This window comes from Trichomycterus rosablanca, chromosome 1 (assembly GCF_030014385.1).
Source record: "Trichomycterus rosablanca isolate fTriRos1 chromosome 1, fTriRos1.hap1, whole genome shotgun sequence".
In the NCBI taxonomy this organism is placed as follows: domain Eukaryota; kingdom Metazoa; phylum Chordata; class Actinopteri; order Siluriformes; family Trichomycteridae; genus Trichomycterus; species Trichomycterus rosablanca.
The window spans coordinates 69,649,710-69,675,540 of record NC_085988.1 but is presented as its reverse complement, the minus strand read 5'-3'; the positions used below and the strand labels follow the sequence as shown (position 1 = coordinate 69,675,540).

Sequence of the window (25,831 nt, the reverse complement as noted above, 5' to 3'; positions counted from 1 at the left end):
GACTGTTTGCTGCTATACACAGTTTGTCAGCCCCCCTTTACCCTGGTTATTTTTTGGAAATGGATCACTAAAAACATCACTGAATATATGATTTAAAAAGTGTAATATTATCAGCACTGCAATGATGATGTGTTTAACAACACTGTGCTTTAGGAATTTTCATTTAATTTAGATATAGAAGGATGGACGGATGGATGGATGGATATATAGATATATGGATAGATGGATGGATGGATAGACAGATAGACGGACGTATGGATGGATGGATGGATAGACAAACACATACAGACATACTTTATTGATCCCAAAGGAAATTAAAGCCCCAGCAGCATAATACAACAATAGATAGATGGATGGATGGATGGATGGATGGATGAATGGATAGACGGACGGATGGATGGATGGATAGAGGGATTGATAGACGGATTGATGGACAGATGGATGGATGCATGTTTGGATGGATGGATGGGTGGATAGACGGATGGATGGATAGATGTATAGACTGATAGATAGACGGATGGATGGATGGATGGATAGATAGATAGACGAATGGACGAATGGATGGATGGATGGATGGATGGATGGATGGATAGACGGACGGATGGATGGATGGATGGATAGATAGACTGATAGATGGATGGATGGATAGATAGATGGATAGATAGCTAGACGGACGTATGGATGGATGGATGGATAGACAAACACATACAGACATACTTTATTGATCCCAAAGGAAATTAAAGCCCCAGCAGCATAATACAACAATAGATAGATGGATGGATGGATGGATGGATGGATGAATGGATAGACGGACGGATGGATGGATGGATAGAGGGATTGATAGACGGATTGATGGACAGATGGATGGATGCATGTTTGGATGGATGGATGGGTGGATAGACGGATGGATGGATAGATGTATAGACTGATAGATAGACGGATGGATGGATGGATGGATAGATAGATAGACGAATGGACGAATGGATGGATGGATGGATGGATGGATGGATGGATAGACGGACGGATGGATGGATGGATGGATAGATAGACTGATAGATGGATGGATGGATAGATGGATAGATAGCTAGACGGATGGATGGATGGATGGATGGATGGATGGATAGACGGACGGACGGACGGACAGACGGACGGATAGATAGACTGATAGATGGATGGATAGATGGATAGATAGATAGACAGATGGATGGATGGATGGATAGATAGATAGATAGATGGATGGACGGACGGATAGATAGACGGATGGATGGATGGATAGATGGATAGATAGATAGACAGACATATGGATGGATGGATAGATAGACTGATTGATGGATGGGTGGATAGACGGATGGATAGATAGATGGATGGATAGATGTATAGACTGATAGACGGATGGGTGGATGGATGGATGGATGGATAGATGGATGGATCGATAGACCGATGGATAGATAGACTGATAGATGGATGCATGCATGGATGGATGGATGGGTGGATGGGTGTTTGTGTGGATGGATGGATGGGTGGATGGGTGTTTGTGTGAATGGATGGATGGATAGACAGACAGACAGATACATACATAAAGCCCCAGCAGCATAATACAACAATAAAGGTACACACTAATAAAATGCAACAGTACAAATTTGAAAAAAAAACAACAAAATAAACAACAATTGTGACTAACCGATTGCTAAATGAATTGCTAAGACTGCCTTATAGTGCAAATTAACCAGTAAACGTGAGGCACTTGAATGCTACGCCAATAAATTTTTTTTTAAATATCTAAATACAAACCTTCATTTTTGAATTTCACAGTAAATTGCATATTACACGGGAACCAACTCATTTCATGAGCTGTGACGTGATTTTTACAGCTGGGAATTATGTAAGACTATAGCAGTTTTACAACATTACTAACAGTAGCAGTGCTGTCTGTGTCCAAATTGTTGTCTTTTGTCTTTAAGCAGTAAATGTCATAATTCCTGTTAATCTCAACAGGTATGATCATTGCAAAGTATTATCACTCTCATTGTTGGTCCAACCATTATTTTTATGTGTGATGTAGGAAATCATAAAAAAAAAAAAAAAAAAAAAAAAAAAAAAAAACCAAATATTGAAAGGTATGTGTAATTATTGGATAACTTAAGTAATATGTTGGATAATTACAGCAAATCCAGCATGAATGAATGAATGAATGAATGACAATGTGCATTGAGGTTCCTTTTTTAAGTATAGAATGTATGGTAAAAATTAAATAGAGAGTAAATATTAAATAGGTGATAGTGGTAAAGCACATTGAATTGGCCAGTATATCCATATACAGTGGACCCTTGGGTTACGAACGGTTTACCATACGAACATTTCGGGTTACGAATGATCTTTTTCAACATAATGTATGAACAAATTTCGAATTACGGACCGAAATTCACGAAACACGTGACGTCACGAACAAGTTAACTCCAGCCGTCTCTCTCTCTAATATCGGTGTTTTCTTTAAATCTATTACTATTCGTTGTTGTATAATTACTCCTGCCAGTAGCTGTCACTGTGTATCAGACAGCGGGGACAGTGAGTGAGAGAGAAGAAGGAATTCGGCTGAGTAAAGTATTCTTTCTTTCGTGCAATTACACCTACAAAATACAACACTATTGAAATGAAGGAAATAATAGAGAAATATGAGAGTTATTGTTTCTGGTAGATACATTTTATAAAAAAAAAAAAAAAGGAAATGTATTATGGTGTATGGTACAGCACACGTACTGTACTGAAATGTGATGTGTGTTTTATGTACAGTACTACTGTGTATTATTGTTTATTATTGTTTATTACAGGAATGTCTATTCTTTAATTTAAGATTTAAGGGAAGATATAGTTGTATTTATAACAAAAAAGAGCATTTAAGACATTAGAGAGGTTAGATAAGGGGGTGCTTTGGGAGGTCTGGCACGGATTCATTCTATTTACATTATTTCTTATGGGAAAAATAGGTTTAACTAACGAACATTTTGACTTAAGAACAGCCCTTCGGAACCAATTAAATTCGTAAGTCAAAGGTCCACTGTACATATATACCTTAAGAACTATCAAAATAAATTTTTTTAATGTATCATGGTTGCGTTGGGTTCAGCACTACCCATAAACAATGTGAAAAGGCAGGAATACACCTTGGACAGGGCACAATCCAGGGCAGCGCAACACACACTCACACACACATTTACTCTCTCACTCACTTCTTGGGGCAGTGTTAAACAACCAATCCACCTTTTGCATGCTAATAAAGGAAAAAGTGCCAAATTCTCACAGGTGGAGAAGGGTAAATATCAGCTGCACCACAGAGCTGCCTGATTAAATAAATCATTTACCCAAAATGAGCACACACAATCTGGCTTTAAAGCTTAACGGAATAAGGTAAAAAGCTATGAGTCCAGTTTCATTTTAGATACATTGGTCCAGTGGATCAATTTAAATGCATAATGAGTCCAGTATTTTACTCTGATATTCAACCAGTTTTTTTTAACGAGATGACAGTTGACTGATGTTTACTGGCTGGCTAGTCTAATTATTTTTGTTTTAGCTGCTCTGTGATTTTGTGACAAGCAATTTGTTGCTTAATTTTCACACAGCACTTAATTTTAGGTGGTATTTGATTGACAAAACTGGCTTTTAAAATCATTTTACAAGCAGTCACAGTCAAGGAACAAATGATTTTAAATTTTCATTTAAAGTTTCATTTATTTATTTATTTATTAGGGTTTTACACACTTTGGTTACATTCATGACAGAAATTGTAGTTTTATCAGTTTTATCAAGATTTATCAGTTTACAAATTGATTACATGGACAATTCTGTATCTCCAGTTTACCTCACTTGCATGTCTGTGGACTGTGGGAGAAAACCTGAGCTCCCGGAGGAAACCCACGCAGACACGGGGAGAACATGTAAACTTCACACAGAAAGAACCCGGATCGCCACACCTGGGGATTGAACCTGAGCATACCTGAGATTGCTAATGGTCTTTTCACCAATCCTGAACACTCCAGTAAATCCTTGTAGCACCTTTTACATTGCAACCAAGGTTGTTAAACAGACATGGTGAGATGTTACATCCTTGTTGGACTCCCTTTTCTTTTTCTTTTTTTTTTATTTATAATTATGTATTTTTTCCCACTTTCCCCCCCAACTTTTATCCCCATTCTAATCGTGTCCGATTACCCCGACCCTGACTGAGGACGCCACTCAACTGACTTGCACCCCCTCCGGCACGCAGTCAGTACAGCCTGCATTTTTCACCTGCACGAGCCGAGTTCATACACCGAGACACACTGTGCACGGAGGGTCACACCCCCCTCAATGTTATTCCTCAGCCCTGTGCAGGCGCCGTCAGTCAACCAGCAGGGGCCGCAGTTGTACCAGTTATGAGGACCTATGCTCCGACTCCACCCCTGAACAACAGCCAAACGTTGTTCATACTGCCGCCCAACCCAGTCGGAAAGGTAGAGCTGAGTTTCGATATGATGCATCTAGAAACCCAACTCTGCTGAGCTACTTTACCGCTGCGCCACCTGAGCGGCTTTGGACTCCCTTTCTTACCCTAATCTAGGGTAGTAGAATAAAGAGCTTTAATGCTTAGCGCTTGAGTGTACATGTTGGCAGTGTTCCATTTAAACATTGTTGCATCTCTTTTCAGCCGACTTTGAAGCTCCTTGATTTAAAAATAAAACATTGCAGCAATTAATCAGATACAAGGTGTTTATTAAGCGAGTTACATTAAGTTTGCAGCAGTTTGATAAACGTCGGAACAGATGGTGAGATTCACGGAACATATTTAGTTTGATTAAGACTCATTGTTGAGTCCATTTCACTCTAATTTTTTTCCATTAGCACTAATCATGTCTGCGTGTCATTCTAACCACTGGTCTGTCAGGTAAAAATAAAACTAAGCGCAACAAATATAAAAATATACCATCTGTCATTTGCGTACAAACAAGAATCAACGCGTTTCATTTAACGTTCTATTTCTAAAGCTCAGTTCATACGCAAAACTCGATAAATGAGCATGTTAGTGTATATTAATTGGAAATATTCCAACTGAGCAAGCATGTACAACACTTATAAACTCCACCTTTCATAACTTAACTTTGTAAGTGTACACGTACTGACAGTAGCATGTTTGTTGCCTTGTACTCTCTGTTACCACCATATAACCATTGAAGGTTCTCTTTACTGGCATGCCACTACACCGCCCCAAACCCAGAAGGGTCTGATGCATTGTGTGATGTTCACATTTTCAGCATTTAGCGTTTATCCAAAGCGACTTACAATTGAGACTGTACATATTGCAAGCAACTGAGGATTAAGGGCCTTGCTCAGGGGCCCAATAGTGGCAACCGGGCAGATGTGGGGCTTGAACCAGTGACCTTCCAGTTACTAATCCTGTACTTTAACTCCTGAGCTACCACTGCCCCAAAACAGTATTAAATTAATCTGCAACTTGAGCCACAGTAACTTTTCTGTTTGTATGTGCCAGATGCCACAGTCCTTGTAGTATCCTAGTGCAGGTTGTTTCGAAAATAAATGGGTCGCAGTAAATAAATAATAATAATTAAATTGTAAGCGAATGCCCCCTTGTGGAGGCTTTATGTTCCACCTTGTAAACCACAGAGAGAGTAAGACGCTTTGCTTGTGTTGCCTGGGTCATGTAAAAAATCATTGCCACAATGGGGGTCGCTTGAAGTTGAAAAAACCCTGGCCTAGTGGGTAGAGCTTTGGGCTATCAATCGGAAGATTGTCTGTTCAAATCCAGGCTCTGCCATGCAGCCATTGTTGGGCCCTTGAGCAAGGCTCTTAACCCGTTCTGCTTCAGGGGCTCTGTACAATGGCCTCCAAAAAGCTGGGATATGCAGAAAAAGGATTTTATTGTACTGTACACATGTATATGTAAATATGACAAATAAAGACATTCTCCTTCTCCTTGTAACGTCCTCTGGAATCTATGAGTTTGGGCCTTCCAACAACCTGTTGGTTTATGGCTTGTCCCTTCACAGACCACTGTCTGTGGGTACTACGGTTTCCTGTGAGCACTCTTTGAGAAACCCTATAATAAATAGATAATGTCGCTGCTCAGGTGGCACAGCAGTAAAATACGCTAGCGCATCAGAGCTGTGATTTCGAATACATCATATCGAATCTCAGCTCTGCCATCCGGCTGGGCTGGGTGGCTACATGCACATTGATTGGCTGTTGTTCAGGGATGGGATGTGCCGGACCAGTGTTCCTCATAACTGGTGCAATTACGACCTCTGCTGGCTGATTGATGGCGTCTGCGCAGAGTTGAGGAATAATGCTGATCAGGGTGTGGCTCTCCGTGCACAAGGCTGATCCGCATATGAACTCGCCTCGTGCAGGTGAAAAGAGGCAGTCGGTACTGATCACGTGTCGGAGGAGGCGTGTGTCAGTTGCGAAGCTCCTCAGTCAGCACTGGAGGGTTGTATCGGTAGAGGTGAAGTGTAATGCAATCAGGGTAATTGGATACGACTAGATTAGGGAGAAAATTGGAGGAAAAATCTGAAAAAAAATAGATAATGTCAACAATATTCATTTATTTATTGAGATTTTAACTTCATATTTACGCACTGTGGTTACAGGTAGTTACTGGTTACACAAGGTTCATCAGTTCACAAGTTTAATGTCAAACACAGTCAGGGATAATTTTGTATCTCCAATTCACCTCACTTGCATGTCTTTGGATTGTGGGAGGAAACCGGAGCTCCTGGAGGAAACCCACACAGACACGGGGAGAACATGCAAACTCCACACAGACCGGACCCAGACTGCTCCACTTGGGAATCAAACCCAGGACCTTTTTGCTGGGAGGCGACAGTCCTACCCACTGAGCCACCGTGCTGCCCTGACAATAGTAATAGATTATTGTTTAATTGTTTACTGTACAACTAATCATGTGGCACAATGAAATGACTCATGTTTTTACATTCATTTATTCATCTATGAATGTTTAATTGATAAATATTCTGTGACAGTAATTTATAACGCTTCTCTTCTACCTCCATTATAAAAAAAACACATAGACCTGCCATTTAGCCGAGTCTGTGCCCAGCCCAGATGTTCCAGCTGCAAAAAAATGTGGATTAGGGTTACACAAGAGGAATGCTAATGGTATTCTTTGTCGTCTTCCTAAAGGCCAAAGAATTTAATTGCTATAAAAGAGACCATAGAAAAGCAATCCATAATATCATATTTATTACAATAGCCTCTGGCTGTGAGAGTGGGAGAAATCGGAAATTCAGCTTTTCAGAGCCTTTGCCCTCGTTAAAACTCTCCCGTCTGCTCCGGCACCTCCTGATTAGGGGCGTGGCTACCTTGGCTTGCAACTTCATTAAAATCTATTTAAATCAACTTCAACCGCAAAGTGCTCCATATTCCAGCATGTTAGAACGTTAAGTGTCAGGGAACATCATTAGAGCATTTGTGTGCGCTACCTGTCTCCAAATGTAGATAATAAGCTCCCTCACAAGCGTCGACGCCCTCATCCTCTCATCCTGCGACGGCGTCGGCGCGTGTGCCAGGTTGAGCGCCTGCGTTCCACTTGGATGTATTTTGTTCCTGGATGAGCAAAAAAGGGAAACTCGCTGGAGCAAAATGCCATGCTGATGCCCTTGGGCCTAAACCTTACCGCCTTGGTCTTGAACAACTGTCACTGTCAACTGTCAGACCTTAGATGATGCCACACAGAGCAGATGGCAAACACTTTCATTTGCAAACAGCTCCACCTCTGAACCGTGCACAGCCAGCCCTCATTATTTTTTTTATATAGCGCTACGTTTACCAATTCATTACGGTTGTGGAAGCGTAGCGGCGGTTTGAAGCTGGCAGGTAAAGCCGAATTTAACCAACAGCATTTATGCAGCCATGTGATAAATGTGCAAAATATTTTCACGTGTGCAGCATATGTTTTCGGAGTTAATTAGTGATCTGCTGATGTGCAAATACTTTCGTCTTTCACATTCCTTTACTTTCTACTTTTTTTAATTTCACAATTTTTGCATCTTTAGCTGAAGCCGATTTTTCACTTCTTGACAAATGAGTCGTAGTTTACATTACATGACATTCCAAACATCTTTTTAATTAAAAAAATAAATAAATACATGTAATTAGGGATGTAACGATACACTCTACCCATGGTGCGATGCGATTCACGATACTGGGTTCACGATACGATTTTTCACGATTTTTTTAAACAAAATTAAATTGAAGACAAATTATGACAAAGTTTCCTTTTATTATTTCTCTTAAAAAAATAAATCAAATACTGCATTTGTGAAATGAAAGCAGGGTTTTCATTGCTTTTGTAGCGATCTCTAATTATTTATTACCGATACCGGTTTGTGGCCCAGTGGTTGGGGACCACTGTTTTAGCAGTGTGATAGAAAATTATGAGTTAAGGGGCTTCTTATAAAATCATATAAAAGTACAGTAGACCCTTGAGTTATAAACCGTCTACCATACGAACATTTTGGGTTACGAGCGATCTTTTTCCACTTAACGTACGAACAAATTTCGGATTACGAACCGAAATTCGCAAAACACGTGACGTCACGAACAAGTTGACTCCGATCGCCTCCCTCTCTATATATATACAGTGAGCGAACATTCAGACAGCGGACGGCGTTTTTTTTGTGTTTTCTTTATATTTTGTAAAATTCTATATTAAAATGACCCCAAAGCGTAGTGGTGAGAAAATGAAAAAATCTATTACTATTCGTGGTTGTATAATTACTCCTGCCAGTAGCTGTCACTGTGTATCAGGCAGAGGGGACAGTGAGTGAGAGAGAAGAAGGAATTCGGCTCAGTAAAGTATTCTTTCGTGCAATTTCACCTACAAAATACAACACTACTGAAATAAAGAAGGAGATAATAGAGAAATATGAGAGTTATTGTTTCTGGTAGATACATTTTATAAATAAAAGGAAATGTATTATGGTGTATGGTACAGCACACGTACTGTAGTGAAATGTTATGAGTGTTTTATGTACAGTACTACTGTGTATTATTGTTTATTACAGTAATGTCTATTCTATTATTTAGGATTTAAGGGAAAATATACTTGTTTTTATAACAAAAAAGAGCATTTAAGACATTAGAAATGTTAGGTAAGGGGGTGGTTTGGGAGGTCTGGCATGGATTAATTCTATTTACATTATTTCTTATGGGAAAAATAGGTTTAACCACTGAACATTTTGACTTAAGAACAGCCCTTCTGAACCAATTAAATTCGTAAGTCCAGGGTCTACTGTATTTCCCATATTTAAAGTGTAAGATGGTTTTCACATATCCAGTAAGAACGTATTTAGGAGCACTGCGACCGAGGTCACGAAAGAGAACAGAACGTGAATAGAGGATGTAAAAACAAAAGATATCTAAGAAAGTTATCACATAACAAGACCAGAATTATTTAGAACACAGCAGACTCTATGGCACCAAGGTGTATCTTTTTATTTTTCAATGACACATGTATGTGAGAATCATCTTCCTAATGATTCTCTTGTGTCCGGGGTTGACGATAGGGTATAAAGGACCTATGTAAAATTAATTAGTTGTTCTTACTGTGGTATGCCTCTATGCTGTATGTAAGAATCTACAATTGTGCTTTTATTAAACTTCAATCCAGCTAAAAAGAATCTCTTGTGTCTGAGTTTGCTTTCTGACAGGAAAAGTTCCACCACAGCAGCTTCTAATATCTTGACACATTTCCACATATAGCATAAGTTGACAGTTTTGGTTTCTTTCTGATCTTGGCATCCAGACCAGTTGCATGTAGTTCTTTTTTTTCTTTAATGGGTGCAGTAAAAGTAGACCTATTTATATGGACTCAGAGAAGTTAGCTAGAGTTAATAACTTTAATCCCTAACAGGGAATTTAAAAGGTAAATGGAGTTATATAACAGGACCAAATAAATAATTTAAGATGCTGTTTGTATGTTTTCGATCCAGCAGTTTTTAGAAAAACTTAAAGGTGCTGGTTATTGTATAACCGCTCAACCCTACTTTATCAAAATGAAAAGAATAAAGAAATACTTTGTGCTTTAACCAGGTCCCTGCTGGCTCATCTAGAGGAGAGGAACTTCGGTCTCGGCTTTGAGCAGTTCTGCCCTCACCTTCATCTCTACACTACCTACGTCGACAACTTTCAATCAGCAAAGAAGGTTCTCAAGGTAAGCATGGGGTAATCTGTATTATTATTTACCCTGGTTTGCATCATGCTGTATAGCTAAATCAAACCAACATATTTCTGCATACAACTTAAACCTAAGTTCTGAAAAAATCACTACACTGTCCAAATCAAATGATTCCAATTGGATGCTTCTGTTAGGAGTCACCACAATGGGTCATTTGTCTGCATATTAGTCAGTTCTTTGTATTTTTGTCTCTTAAATAAAGTTTCAAACAAATCACAGATTCTTATCAATTAAAAACATTTTCATTAAATGCTTCGTCCTGGTCAGAATCATGGCAACAATACCTGGGACTGGGTACCAATCCATCACATGTCTGAGTAAGCGCCTAGTCGGGCAATAATGCAGTTATAAAAAGAAAGAAAAACGTAATGACATGTTTTTTATTTTTGTTAGCTACGTCGGTCATAATTAAAATATTGAGATAGTAGCAATTAATCCTCAGGTTTAACCTTAATTTTTTTTGTGTGGGGATATTAAATTTTTGCAGCTTTATTATATACTTTTTTAGTCAAAGGCTCAATAGCGACTGTGAATCATTCACTTATCACCATGCAACCATAAATGTACAGTAAATCAACACAGAACTGTGTGTCTCTCTGTCTGTGTGTGTCTCTGTCTGTGTGTGTCTCTGTGTGTGTCTCTCTCTGTGTTTGTGTCTCTGCGTGTGTGCATTTGTGTGTGTGTCTCTCTGTGTCTCTCTCTGTGTGTTTGTGTCTCTGTGTGTGTGTGTCTTTCTGTGTGTGTGTCCCTCTGTGTGTGTGTCTCTCTGTGTGTATGTGTCTGTGTGTGTCTCTCTGTGTCTCTGTGTGTCTCTGTGTGTGTCTGTGTGTCTCTCTGTGTCTCTGTGTGTGTCTGTGTCTCTCTGTGTGTGTGTCTCTGTGTCTCTGTGTGTACGTGTGTGTCTCTGTGTGTACGTGTGTGTCTCTGTGTCTCTGTGTGTCTCTCTCTGTGTCTCTCTGTGTCTTTCTGTGTCTCTCTCTCTCTCTCTCTCTCTGTGTCTATGTGCCTCTCTGTGTGTCTCTCTTTGTGTCTCTCTGTGTGTCTCTCTGTGTGTCTCTGTCTTTCTGTGTGTGTGCATGTGTCTCTCTGTGTCTCTGTGTCTGTGTGCCTCTTTGTGTGTCTATGTCTCTCTCGCTCTGTGTGTGTCTCTTTGTGTCTCTGTGTGTGTGTCTCTCTTGGTGTCTCTTTCTCTGTATCTGTGCATGTCTCTCTGTGTGCATCTCTGTGTGCGTGTCTCTCTGTGTGCGTCTCCGTTGCTTTTTTGCACACCATTCTTAAATACATCGGCTGCTATACAAACCCTAAACTGTTTCCTAAATATCGAAATATGCTGTATATTCTTTTTTTCTCACATCACATTTACTCCAGACTTAGCACCAGACTTGTCTTTTGGTCCGTCCCCTTCAGGTCCTTGTGTTTATTACACTGTTTTTTTATTTGCTTTTTTTTATATGATGATGTTTGCCCTTGTGTTCTGTGTTTCATCATGGTCCTGAAAAAAGCTAAAATTACAATAAAGCCTCTTGAATCCATAATGTTTGTGTCCAAACATGTTTCAGGGTTAAATATAATATATAGGTTGTGCTATGGTGCAGCATGTACAAGGGGTTTGGTTTAATCCTTTCCTTCCGTTTCCTCTGACCTGTTAAACATTAAAGAAAGTGGACTGGCTGGCTACTCCAGACTTCAGCCGTGTGTGGAAATGAATGAATGATATGCTGTAATTAGTTGGGCATTAGTTTCCAGGGTGCATTTCTGGCATGGGCCCAGGTCTTGTTGGTCAATGCTGGATGGGATGTGATCAATGATGGCATAGTTACCTTTATAAAGTAACTTAGTTACTTTATTGATTACTTGATTTTAAAAGTAACTAAGTTAGATTACGAGTTACTTTATTAGTTACATTCAGCAGCTGCCGTAATGCAACTGGAGCTGCGTAGGCGATTGAAGCGGAATAAGAAACAAAAAAGAAAACGGAGTCCTCTGTTTACAAGTGCAAGTAAGATAAATAAAATAATTTTTTTAAAGACAAATAAATAACAAAAAGACGATATATATCCAAAATTTTGGCGAGTGGGGTTTGTAATGAGTCTGTAACTATGGTGATATTACGTCATCGCGTCCCCACGTGTAATACGTAGCGGTGTTGTTTGCATACTGCACACTTCTGTACTGAAAGTATGTACTTCTTTACCGGCCGAGTAGTGCATACTTCCTCCAATCTAGTGCATACTCTGTAAGTATGCGATTTCGGACGCAGCTCGTGACTTAATTGTTACATAGGCCAGACGTCACTCTCCGAGTTGCAAAAATAGTAACGCACAGTAACTTGGATAAGTAACTTTAATCTGATTACTGGATTGGAAATAGTAACGCGTTAGATTACTTGTTATTGAAAAATGTGGTCAGATTAGAGTAACTCGTTACTAAGTAACGCGTTACTGACATCAGTGGATGTGATCAATGGTCCCGGGCTAATGTAAAATAATGGGGTTGTTTTTTACACGTATACACTGAAAATAACACAAATATAATATAAAAACACTGAAATACAATTGAAAAACAGTTAAAAAGCAATAAAACCTGCACTTTACTTCTTTAGTGTTTCCTTATGCTTCTTAATTGTGGAGATGCTTGATCTTGGAATACCGTATTCCCTAGAGAGTTCAGTAAGGGTGCATTCAAATGAGAAGCAGCAAAACAGTGTTTTTGCGCTGGCTGTGCCGTTGTTTCCTATGGAGTGTGGCGGTGCACAAAGCTTAACGTGACTTACTGTCCTAAAACAACAAGCAAGGAATTTTATTAGTGGAGAGAACTTATAAGCAGTAATAATTAAGAGAGGTTTAGTGTTCCTCTGTCGTTCTTTTAATATATTAAGTCACGTTAAGCTTTTTTTTTTTCTGATAATCTCGGAAAAGCTGATTCTCACCATTTCTCAGCAACCCGAGCTGTAACACAAGTGAAACAGGAGAAAGATACAGCTGAACACAGATACATGTGGAGCTTTCAGAGTAAATTTGACGGTTATTCCACACAAATTCAGATTCGTCTCATATTCACATTTTGATGATGTTTTACCGCACCGCTCAAGTCAAGCGCTGAACAATGCAGCAGTCGCGCTCATGTTGAGCATCGAGTTTAGGGGACAAGTTACAAGGTACCACTGTATTGTTGTAGCTGCGACTGTCAGACAGTGATGCTGGATAGACTGCTCATCGCTGATGTGGATACTGCGTATGTAAAGTATTCACATCAGCGATGACCCCCTCCCACACACACACACACACACACAATACACACACATGACCAGTCTTTAAATGAGGGCCATCACCTTTTGTGCCAATTACTGTTCATGTCTGTCCATATGGACTCATGAATATGTATACATTATAGATCTGTGGTAATGTGTCAGATTGACAGTGTATCTCGCCCCAGCTCTAATTAGTCAGAACCTTTCAAATGGTTTTTTTTGTTTTTTTTCAATAATTATTGGTATCATGTTTTCTGCTATTGTGCAATACTATTGTTGACTAAAAAATAAAAAACACTGTTCCATTAACTGAAAGATCGGCCCTCAGAATGATTGACGTCTGGAGTGTTAAATGAATGGAGCCACCCACCTGATTAAGGCTGCTGGATGACACCCTGTGCAAACAGATCTCTCTTAGACAAAGCCCAGTGGTACCATTAAGTCCAACACTCCCATCTCATTAGGCCTGACTTAAGTGGGCAGCCTCCGTCAATTGGCCCAAAAAAAGTGCAACAGGGACTCTCACTCTCTTTCTCGCTCTGTCTTTCTCTCTCTGCTAATTAGCTCCTACTTCAGCCTGGCACCTGTACCCTCGTGTATGGATGACTGATTCCTTGTTAAACCGAATCAGGTAGCGGTTAAAGCATTATAACCCCACTATGCTAATGCTAACTAGAACATCTTTCAAATATATTCTGTGTTCTAGAAAGAAAAACGTTCCGAACGTTTTCCTCACCCATCAGCTCAGAGTTGAGGCATCACTAGCGTCTGCTCTTATGTATCTGCGGCGGGCCTGGAGCATCGTTGATATTAATGTCTTAATTAAGAGGAGGGCTAGGTCTGCACCAAATTGACTGATTCCCATCGATTGAGGAGCGAGCTGTGTGAGTTAGCATTGATTTCCTCACCAGACCTACATGGCAGTAATTGCAGGAACATAGAACAGCATGTTTAGCCTGACTCCTGACTCACACGCTAGCAATCTGTCCCCCCTAGATCTCACTATGTCATTGTCTGGTCTCCACAGGGGGACTAGTCAGGTTTTCTTACAGGGACAATCAGCCTAGTGCTTATTTGTGTTGAAAGTAAGTGCTTACTAGCTTTGAAATCTTAGCTTTTTTGTTTTGATAATACTGCACATTCTTTCTTAAAGCCTAAATAACACTCACAAACTCTGAGACAACGGCTAAAGGTAGTTTTTATTATTTTATGACTTTTTCATGGCATAAAAATAAGATCTTAAGATTTCTGCCCATTCTCTGTACCTCTTCCACATTCCACTGTTATAGATGTCTGGGCAAAAATAACACAACACATAATCTGAAAATGAACCGATTCCTTCGGTTGTCTGATTATTCAAGTGGTCATGTTAGCAGCACAGTCTGACCACTGTTATTTGCAAAATCTCTTCAAGTCAGCATGTTTTAGCTCAGTAATAAGGTTATGCAGTGCATGTAGCTGTGTTCTCCGATTCAAATAGATTTTTGCAGCTGAGCTTATATTAGAAAACCACCACCAGGTTGCTTTTTACAACGTTTCAAGTACAGCACTGTTTGCACAAGTTTGCACAGTACTGAGAAGTCAAATATGCCATATTTTGCATATTTGCCGGTTTATAATTTATTGGTTTATTATTATTAGAATGGGTAGTGAGTAGCACTGTCGCCTCACAGCAAGAAGGTCCTGGGTTCAATTCCCAGGTGGAGTGGTCCGGGTCCTTTCTTTTTTATTTATTTATTTTATTTTATTATTTTTTTTATTTTTTTATAAATTTAGCGCGTCCAATTTCGTCCCATCTATCATCCTCTCATTAGTGCGGATTCCTGCTCCTGATTGGGGCTGACGAGGCCGTTCCACGCCTCCTCCGAAACGTGCACAGCCAATCGACCGTCTTATCACCCACACTTGACGAGTGTAGCGTGGCAGAGTACTGTGTACGGAGGATCACACACTCCGCCACACCCCCTCCCGTCTCCATACAGGCGCCACCAACCAGCCAGCAGAGGGCGCAACCGCCCCGTTCCTGAGAGAGCATCCCCTACGGTCTCAAGTACCCCCCCCCACCCGGACAACAGGCCAATCGTTGTCCATAGCCGCCCAGCCTCGACCGTAAAGGCAGAGCTGGATTCGAAACGACGCTCCTTCGAAATCCAGCCCTGGTTGCAGTGCGTGTCTTTTTACCGCTGCGCCACCTGAGCGGCGGTCCGGGTCCTTTCTGTGTGGAGTTTGCATGTTCTTCCCGTGTCTGTGTGGGTTTCCTCCGGGAGCTCCGGTTTCCTCCCACAGTCCAAAGACATGCAGGTGAGGTGAATATTGGAAATACAAAATTGTCCAGGACTGTGTCTGACATTAAGGACTTCAACTGATGAATCTTGTATAACCAGTAACTACCAGTTCTATTTAATTAATATTTAGAACAGTGGTTCTCAAACTGTGGTACGCATACCACTGGTGGTACGGGAAGCAGCACGAGGTGGTACGCCAGATAATCTCGTTAAAGTGATTACATGCATCGAAAAAATTAATAATTTAATAATTATAAATAAAAAAATATTAAACAAAATGTGTAAATTACTAATAAAATCTGTTTCAAAGTTCTTATAATTCTGTTTTAATAAAATCAGTTTCATTAAAATGAATGTGTTTTTAAAAATATTCGGGGCTACGCAGACACCGTACTTCATTACGTTTATACTTCAAGTTCGCGGTTTCCATCTCGAAACGCTTTTGTCAGAGCAGATCTGCGTTTGAATCTCACTGATCTCGTTCCTGACATCACAAGGCTGCTCCGCTAAACAGGTGCACTCACTGAAATGATCAGTGGTAACTGCATATATACTAGTGATGAGTCGTTTGTGAACGATCCGATTCCGGTTCTTATCGACTGTAATCCACCCATTCAGCTTCGCATCAGTAGAGGAAATTAATCATAACTCGTAATAAGAGCTGCACTTTCAGTATCACGGAGAGCGAGCAAGACACACACACACACACACACACACACTTACATTCACATACACTAACACCACACACATAAACACACACTCGCACGCACGCATGCATACTCATACACACACACACACACACACACACAGAGAGAGAGAGAGAGAGAGCTAGAGCTAGTAGTATAATGACAAATAATTGAGAAATAAACTATAAACTTGTTTAATTGTGTTAAATCTGGTTATTTCATTGTGCTTATGTTTTAAAGCAGAAACAAACATCTGTCGCATCTCTGCACAAAAGAGGATTTTTTTGAAACTTAATGAAATGCAACCACAGTATGTGTCTTCCCTGTGGTTTTTTTTCCTTTTGAAATAAATATATTTTTTTCATTTAAGTGTTGCTTGAATTAGGAATACATTTAAGGCAAGGTAGCAACATTTGATATTAATATCGGGGGTGTCTTACAGTTTACCTAGTAGCGCCTCCCGAAGAACGAAGAGCCATTTTTTGAACGGCTCTTTAAAAGGAACCGAGCCAAAAGATGTGATGAGAAACATAGGTGGTACTTGGAACTTTTGGTTTGATAATGGGTGGTACTTGGTCTAAAAAGTTTGAGAACCACTGATTTAGATTAACAGGACTGGTAGTAATTAAGCACTGGCATGACTTATGTAATTTAACATTAATCAAATAAATTTTGTTTACTGAGGGAGATGTGGTTTGTATTTTATTTAAAAAAAAGTATATATTTTATGATAAACTTTTGTAATAAACAATTTGTTGCTCTATGTGAGCACCAAAACTACCTTCACTCTGTCACCCCTGTCCTTATAGAGAATACTATACTAATAATAATAATTATTATTATTATAAATTGTGTTTACATAGCCTTTCTGGGGCGGCACGGTGGGTAGCACTGTCGCCTCACAGCAAGAAGGTCTGGGGTTCGATCCCCAGGTGAGGTGGTCCGGGTCCTTTCTGCGTGGAGTTTGCATATTCTCCCCATGTCTGCTGGGTTCAGAATCTCGATGCTGGTGTGCTAGCTGAATATCCCACTGCGCCAGGTTTTCTAATACCCAACATTGCTTTACATAGCAAAAGGGTGGAAAAAAACCCCAGATTTTTCCAAAAGAACTTAATGACACCCAAGCCTTTTGTGGTAAATATTCTGTGGCTTGATTGGCTTTTTGGAAGACACAGTTTCTGTACATCTGGCGTAAAGCTAACACTGCATTCCACAACAAGAACATTGTACCAAGATGGTGTGGAAATGCTTTGCCTATTTATATTTCCGAAACTAAACTTTCGTATGTTGGGTTATGCAACAAGACAACAATCCAAAGCTTTAGGTTTGGACGTCAGTATCTTAAATAGCACCAAAGCAGTAACTAGTTTACTTTTCTTTTGGGCTTTTATAAATGCAGGTTCTGTTGAAGCACTTTGACATTAAAACGTTTCCACTCTCTCAGGCGCAGCTGAAGAAAAACAAAGCGTTCAGAAGATTTAAGAAACTTCAGGAGTCCAGACCCGAGTTCCACCAGCTGAAACTTGAGGACCTGCTTCCTCTTCCGCTAGAGCGCATTCAGCAGTAAGTCTGACTCTCCACATACAGTGTATCACAAAAGTGAGTACACCCCTCACATTTCTGCAGATATTTCAGTATATCTTTTCATGGGACAACACTGACAAAATGACACTTTGACACAATGAAAAGTAGTCTGTGTGCAGCTTATATAACAGTGTAAATTTATTCTTCCCTCAAAATAACTCAATATACAGCCATTAATGTCTAAACCACCGGCAACAAAAGTGAGTACACCCCTTAGTGAAAGTTCCTGAAGTGTCAATATTTTGTGTGGCCACCATTATTTCCCAGAACTGCCTTAACTCTCCTGGGCATGGAGTTTACCAGAGCTTCACAGGTTGCCACTGGAATGCTTTTCCACTCCTCCATGACGACATCACGGAGCTGGTGGATATTCGAGACTTTGCGCTCCTCCACCTTCCGCTTGAGGATGCCCCAAAGATGTTCTATTGGGTTTAGGTCTGGAGACATGCTTGGCCAGTCCATCACCTTTACCCTCAGCCTCTTCAATAAAGCAGTGGTCGTCTTAGAGGTGTGTTTGGGGTCATTATCATGCTGGAACACTGCCCTGCGACCCAGTTTCCGGAGGGAGGGGATCATGCTCTGCTTCAGTATTTCACAGTACATATTGGAGTTCATGTGTCCCTCAATGAAATGTAACTCCCCAACACCTGCTGCACTCATGCAGCCCCAGACCATGGCATTCCCACCACCATGCTTGACTGTAGGCATGACACACTTATCTTTGTACTTCTCACCTGATTGCCGCCACACATGCTTGAGACCATCTGAACCAAACAAATTAATCTTGGTCTCATCAGACCATAGGACATGGTTCCAGTAATCCATGTCCTTTGTTGACATGTCTTCAGCAAACTGTTTGCGGGCTTTCTTGTGTAGAGATTTCAGAAGAGGCTTCCTTCTGTGGTGACAGCCATGCAGACCAATTTGATGTAGTGTGCGGCGTATGGTCTGAGCACTGACAGGCTGACCCCCCACCTTTTCAATCTCTGCAGCAATGCTGACAGCACTCCTGCACCTATCTTTCAAAGACAGCAGTTGGATGTGACGCTGAGCACGTGCACTCAGCTTCTTTGGACGACCAACGCGAGGTCTGTTCTGAGTGGACCCTGCTCTTTTAAAACGCTGGATGATCTTGGCCACTGTGCTGCAGCTCAGTTTCAGGGTGTTGGCAATCTTCTTGTAGCCTTGGCCATCTTCATGTAGCGCAACAATTCGTCTTTTAAGATCCTCAGCGAGTTCTTTGCCATGAGGTGCCATGTTGGAACTTTCAGTGACCAGTATGAGAGAGTGTGAGAGCTGTACTACTAAATTGAACACAACTGCTCCCTATGCACACCTGAGACCTAGTAACACTAACAAATCACATGACATTTTGGAGGGAAAATGACAAGCAGTGCTCAATTTGGACATTTAGGGGTGTAGTCTCTTAGGGGTGTACTCACTTTTGTTGCCGGTGGTTTAGACATTAATGGCTGTATATTGAGTTATTTTGAGGGAAGAATAAATTTACACTGTTATATAAGCTGCACACAGACTACTTTTCATTGTGTCAAAGTGTCATTTTGTCAGTGTTGTCCCATGAAAAGATATACTTAAATATCTGCAGAAATGTGAGGGGTGTACTCACTTTTGTGATACACTGTACATGGGGCGGTTATTTTAACTTCCAAGCTTTCCAGTACAACACACACTTGTGCGCACACACATATTTACACGTACACACAAATACCTTCTGGTGAGGATCGTTTTGGTTGTGAGGAACATATTTTCCGAAGCTCCTGAAGTATGGATTAAGAAAGCTCCGGAAAGTTTTGACTCATCAGATGTCGGAGTAACTGAGGCATTGAATTCCATATTACGTGCAAATGAAATGAATTGTTCGGCAGTAGATTGCGTTTAAACCATCTGCTTTCGCGCGGAGATTACGGCCGTTCGACAGCTCCGACAAGATGGCAGCATTGATATGTAGTCACGTTTTGAAGCAAACGTAATGCATTTTGGTTATGCATCAGTGTCTTCTGACACTGGCCAGTCTGCTTCCTTTGACGTGACAAAAGTCTTCTTGTTGGCTGTCAAATCACTCAGCAACGCTCTCTTTCCCTCCTCTGAGCCTGCACGGCCGGGAAGGAAAATTTTTGGGAATTTGTCGGGACTCACTTGTAGCAGTACAGAAAAGCTGTCACCACCAGGTTACGCCTTCCATGCTTCAGTTCTCCGTTTCTGTTTGGTTGCCTGGGTGGAGTTTTTTCCCCAGCGCTACGTATGCAGGAAAGCGTTTGATGACAGACTGAATTATAGTTTGATGTCACGCTCGCGCCCGCCTCTAGACTGTTCAAAAACTGTCAAAGTCGCCTTTGTTAAGCAGCCGAAATTGTTGCCGGTAATTTCACGCGGTCGCGGTCTCAGCTGTTAATTAGTGTAACAGGGTGCGAAATGGGCTGAAACATGCTTAAGAGCCGGTGAAAATGATGTGACGCTGCTTTATCAAACAGCCTCAGTCCATCTTAATTAGGCTTTCATGTCACTCCTACTTTGTAAATATAGTTTTGAAGATGAAAGACGCAGACACGATGTCACTGTTGCAATGGAGATAATTATGACTTTAAATTTCTTCCTCTTGCGTAACAGTATCTTTTCTGCCTTATGTAATGCTACATGGACTCTGTTTTATCCTGACACTTCCATCTGCCGTTCTCAGACAATTGGAAAATAAGTCCGTTCTGGAAAGGACAGCTGCAAGACAAAGTTTGTGAACCCTTTGGAATTTTCAGATAATTTTCATCACTTCCTAACAATCAAATGTCTTTTTTTATAACACATAAACAATTCTGCTTTTCATGCTTTTAGTGAATGTTAATTAATTATTTACAATCCAGGTTAGAAACGATGAATATTAAAGGCAAGAAACTTCAGGCTGAAATTTGGATTTTGGTCACATCAGTCATTTTTTAAATAGATTTTCTTATTTATTATTAATTCTTCAATTAATTGCATTTACATTTCTTATCTTAATTCTTTATTGTCACTTTGGGATAATATTACCAAAAAATAGTAATCACAAAACCAAAGCATTAAAGAAATAGATTTGTTAGCTTTAACAAATATGTATATTTATCTCTTTCTATTTAGATACATTTTCTATTATTTTAAGATAATAACTTTAATTGAATGCTTTTTTGAATGAACTTTTTTAATTAACTTTTTATTTTTTATGTTATACCAAAACTAAAGCAAAACATTTTAACAAAACCGGCAATCAAAACAAAAAGTACGAAAAACACAAATAATTTGAAAAATATTTACAGCTTGTGTCAGTTTACAATATTAAAAAAAAGCTATTTTAAATGCAAGCTGTACAAGATTAAGCAAGTGTATTCATGTATGAATATTTCCTTAATAATAAAGATTTCTTACCACAAATCATACCTGGCTTTCAACAAAAAGTACTTTTTTTTCTTGGGCAAAGGTTTTGCAAATATATCTTGCAAATTCATAACAATAAAATAATAATAATAATGAACTTTTTTTGTTTGTGTGTAGTGTTCTTCGGATTAAACAATACATATATTACTTCGCCATACCAGAGCTATTTATTAGTATTATTATTACTGGTAATAGTAGTAGTAGAGTGGTGGTGTTGTTATTATTTTATTATTATTATTATTTTAAAATACATCTGTTTAATTAGACTGAGACTAAAAAGACAAATGTATTAAAACTATTGAAATAAATACACATGGACAAATGGGAAAAAAATATTTCAGATCCATTAGGTCATGCACCCAGTGCCTTAGGTCTGATCACTTAAGTTCTGATCACTGACTTGGTCATTCCAAACCTCACAAGAAGATGTTTGTCTTTTTGTCTTGTTGCATCATCCAGCTTTTCATCTTTAAATAATATATTACAAGGTTTTAGTGCTTGACCAGGGTTGGACTAAACCCTTTATAGACTTGACTTGTACCTCACTGATTTACTCAATCACTTAATCACGTTTGGCAGGTGGTTGTTCTTCAAGTGGTACACAAGTGGTGTTGGTGTGGTTTGCGTTAATGACACTGCATATTTTTGTTAGGACTGAAACGATTCCTTGAGATACTCGAGTAATTCGATTACTAAAAATCATCGATGCAAACTTTTCGCATCGAGGCATCGTTTAATCCATACAACTATATACAACTCACAGTGTTTCGCACTTTTGCACAACGCGTTCACGCTGTGGGCAGGTGACGTGAAGAAGCCGAGGGCTGCAGCCGAAATCTCACACTTAAACAGTGCTTAACAGTACTTAATCCGGGTACTTTTCGCGTACAGTTCAATCAATACTATGTACAGGGGTTGGACAATGAAACTGAAACACCTGGTTTTAGACCACAATAATTTATTAGTATGGTGTAGGGCCTCCTTTTGCGGCCAATACAGCGTCAATTCGTCTTGGAAATGACATATACAAGTCCTGCACAGTGGTCAGAGGGATTTTAAGCCATTCTTCTTGCAGGATAGTGGCCAGGTCACTACGTGATGCTGGTGGAGGAAAACGTTTCCTGACTCGCTTCTCCAAAACACCCCAAAGTGGCTCAATAATATTTAGATCTGGTGACTGTGCAGGCCATGGGAGATGTTCAACTTCACTTTCATGTTCATCAAACCAATCTTTCACCAGTCTTGCTGTGTGTATTGGTGCATTGTCATCCTGATACACGGCACCGCCATTGGATGCACATGGTCCTCCAGAATGGTTCGGTAGTCCTTGGCAGTGACGCGCCCATCTAGCACAAGTATTGGGCCAAGGGAATGCCATGATATGGCAGCCCAAACCATCACTGATCCACCCCCATGCTTTACTCTGGGCATGCAACAGTCTGGGTGGTACGCTTCTTTGGGGCTTCTCCACACCGTAACTCTCCCGGATGTGGGGAAAACAGTAAAGGTGGACTCATCAGAGAACAATACATGTTTCACATTGTCCACAGCCCAAGATTTGCGCTCCTTGCACCATTGAAACCGACGTTTGGCATTGGCACGAGTGACCAAAGGTTTGGCTATAGCAGCCCGGCCGTGTATATTGACCCTGTGGAGCTCCCGACGGACAGTTCTGGTGGAAACAGGAGAGTCGAGGTGCACATTTAATTCTGCCGTGATTTGGGCAGCCGTGGTTTTATGTTTTTGGATACAATCCGGGTTAGCACCCGAACATCCCTTTCAGACAGCTTCCTCTTGCGTCCACAGTTAATCCTGTTGGATGTGGTTTGTCCTTCTTGGTGGTATGCTGACATTACCCTGGATACCGTGGCTCTTGATACATCACAAAGACTTGCTGTCTTGGTCACAGATGCGCCAGCAAGACGTGCACCAACAATTTGTCCTCTTTTGAACTCTGGTATGTCACCCATAATGTTGTGTGCATTGCAATATTTTGAGCAAAACTGTGCTCTTACCCTGCTAATTGAACCTTCACACTCTGCTCTTACTGGTGCAATGTGCAATTAATGAAGATTGGCCACCAGACTGGTCCAATTTAGCCATGAAACCTCCCACACTAAAATGACAGGTGTTTCAGTTTCATTGTCCAACCCCTGTACTTGTACACGCTCGCCACTCCTGCGTACGGTTCAGTATGAAAGTAGCGATTTGAAACGCAGCCGATATTTGATAGCGCGGACTACAGAATGGAGAGAGAGAGAGAGAGAGAGAGAGAGAGAGAGAGAGAGAGAGAAAATAGCGAGGGGCGAACAGACGAGACTGGACAGAGAAAACCACAGAAAGTTTAAGATCATTTTAAGCTGGAAAAAACGAAAACTCAGAACAACATCCACACCATCAGAGCGTCTTGTTGATACATTTACTTTTCTTCATTTCAACCACCACTGGCTTTTTTGCAGGTTTAGGCAAACACACATGTACACGCACACAAACGCCAAATCTACCTGATCTAGGAGATACAATCCTGACAGAACCTCCTACAAATGCCACAAAGCCTCCCAACACATTATTACAGCTTTATGTTCTGTGTGAGCTGTAGCTGAAACTTAGTTCTGAAAGTTGCACTTATTAGAGGCAATATTTATGTATTATTGTTTATTACTATTTTTGACTTAGTTTCAGGTTGCCTGTATACATTTTAAAAGTAATTTGATTTATTTTTGATGTATTTGTTTTTGCATTTAAAAAATGTTCTCTTTAAACTGTCCTGTACGCAAGGAATAAAAATGTGCAGTTTGTTTAAGAGACATGACTTATTTAATCACATATGTATTTATTTTTGCTCTTTATTAAAGCAAAAGTATTTCTTATCCGATTACTCGATTAATCGCTGGAATAATCGATAGAATACTCGATTACAAAAAAAAATCGATAGTTGCAGCCCTAATTTTTGTTTTTGTTTTGTGTGTTTTTTCTTCATTAACATCATTTTAAACAAGTTCAGAGATTTCTGCTGTTTCTTTTAGGTTTCCTTTGGGTCCTTTTTGTACCTTTTTGTACCCTTGTAGTCTGTTCTCTTTGTGTGTTTGCTGTAGGAAGCTTACTCATGAACAACTGCAGCAGTAGTCTTGCTATTTCCTGTCATTAGAACAGTTATTATTATAATTCAGAACAGAATTGGGCTAAATTTTCTTCTATTGTTTGTATAATTAACCCAGCTCCTCTTTTTACTTTCCCCTGTGATGATATCCTGTCATTTCCTGTGTAGCCGCAGTGTCCTGTCCTTTTAATCAGCATGTTCAAAGGTGCCCATTGATCTGGACGCCTCCTCTCCTGTGTTTACGACACACTGGGGAAACGTAATTGTATGATGATCTTAAGTGCAGTAGGGGAAAGATCTCTGTTCATAGTGAGTGCAGATAATTAGGTGTTTCACCTTGAACAGTAAGTCATGAGAAATTATTGTCACTCAGGTTTGGAGCAGTGGCTACTCAAGCTGTCTTACTCTCTAGGTTTTGTATTATGTACATTTTTATTATTTCTTTCTTTCTGCTTTTTTCTGCCCTGGAACTATAATGCACATCCAAATTTTCTCCATGAATTAATTTATGCTATTTAGACCAAATTCTGACACTCATTGCTGCAGAGGTTGTGACACCCAGAACACTTCTTGACCAGTCAACATCTGCTTTTTTCGGGTCAGAAAAAAACAACTCCTCATCACCTAGGACAGGGGTGCCCAATAAAACAACGTAGACGAAATAACAGTAACAAACATGGTGCAGAGATGGACGAAATAATAGAAACAAACTTGGTAACAAAGGAAAGACAAAAACAGCTGCAGCCCACAATGGAGAACGTGGATAGAAAAGGGATAGAACAGAATAAAAATGACAGCAACCACATTATTGGGAAAAAAAAGAGTAAAGAAAGAAAACGTCAAATACTCCACTCCTCTCCAATCTTCATCTTAAGATGTTTTCAAAAATTGCTTGATTGAAATATCAATTCAATTTATTTGTATTTCTTGGTGCTCAGGTGGCGCAATGGTAAAACACACTAGCACACCAGAGCTGACATTTCAAACTTGTCGGTTCGAACCTCAGTTCTGCCATCCGGCTGGGCGCCTACATGAACAACGATTGGCTGTTGTTCATACAGGGTGGGAGCTGGAGCAGGGACTTCTCATAACTGATGTAATTACGACCTCTGCTGGCTGACTGATGGCGTCTGCACGGAGTCGGGGGAGAATGCGTTGATCAGGGTGTGGCTTTCCGTACACATATGCTGATCTGCATATGAACTTGCCTCGTTCAGGTGAAAAGATGCAGTCGGCTACTGCACACATGTCGGA

General features: G+C 40.2%; 1 protein-coding gene across 1 annotated transcript in view; it reads left to right on the top strand.

Annotated features, from left to right (window-relative positions):
* arhgef39 (Rho guanine nucleotide exchange factor (GEF) 39) overlaps positions 1–25,831 on the top strand; it is a 120,058-nt gene that overhangs the window by 37,966 nt on the left and 56,261 nt on the right. The window contains exons 4-5 of the mRNA XM_063006036.1: positions 10,105–10,225; positions 17,915–18,033. Coding sequence (XP_062862106.1) covers positions 10,105–10,225; positions 17,915–18,033 — 240 coding nt within the window. The remainder of the gene's footprint in view (positions 1–10,104; positions 10,226–17,914; positions 18,034–25,831) is intronic.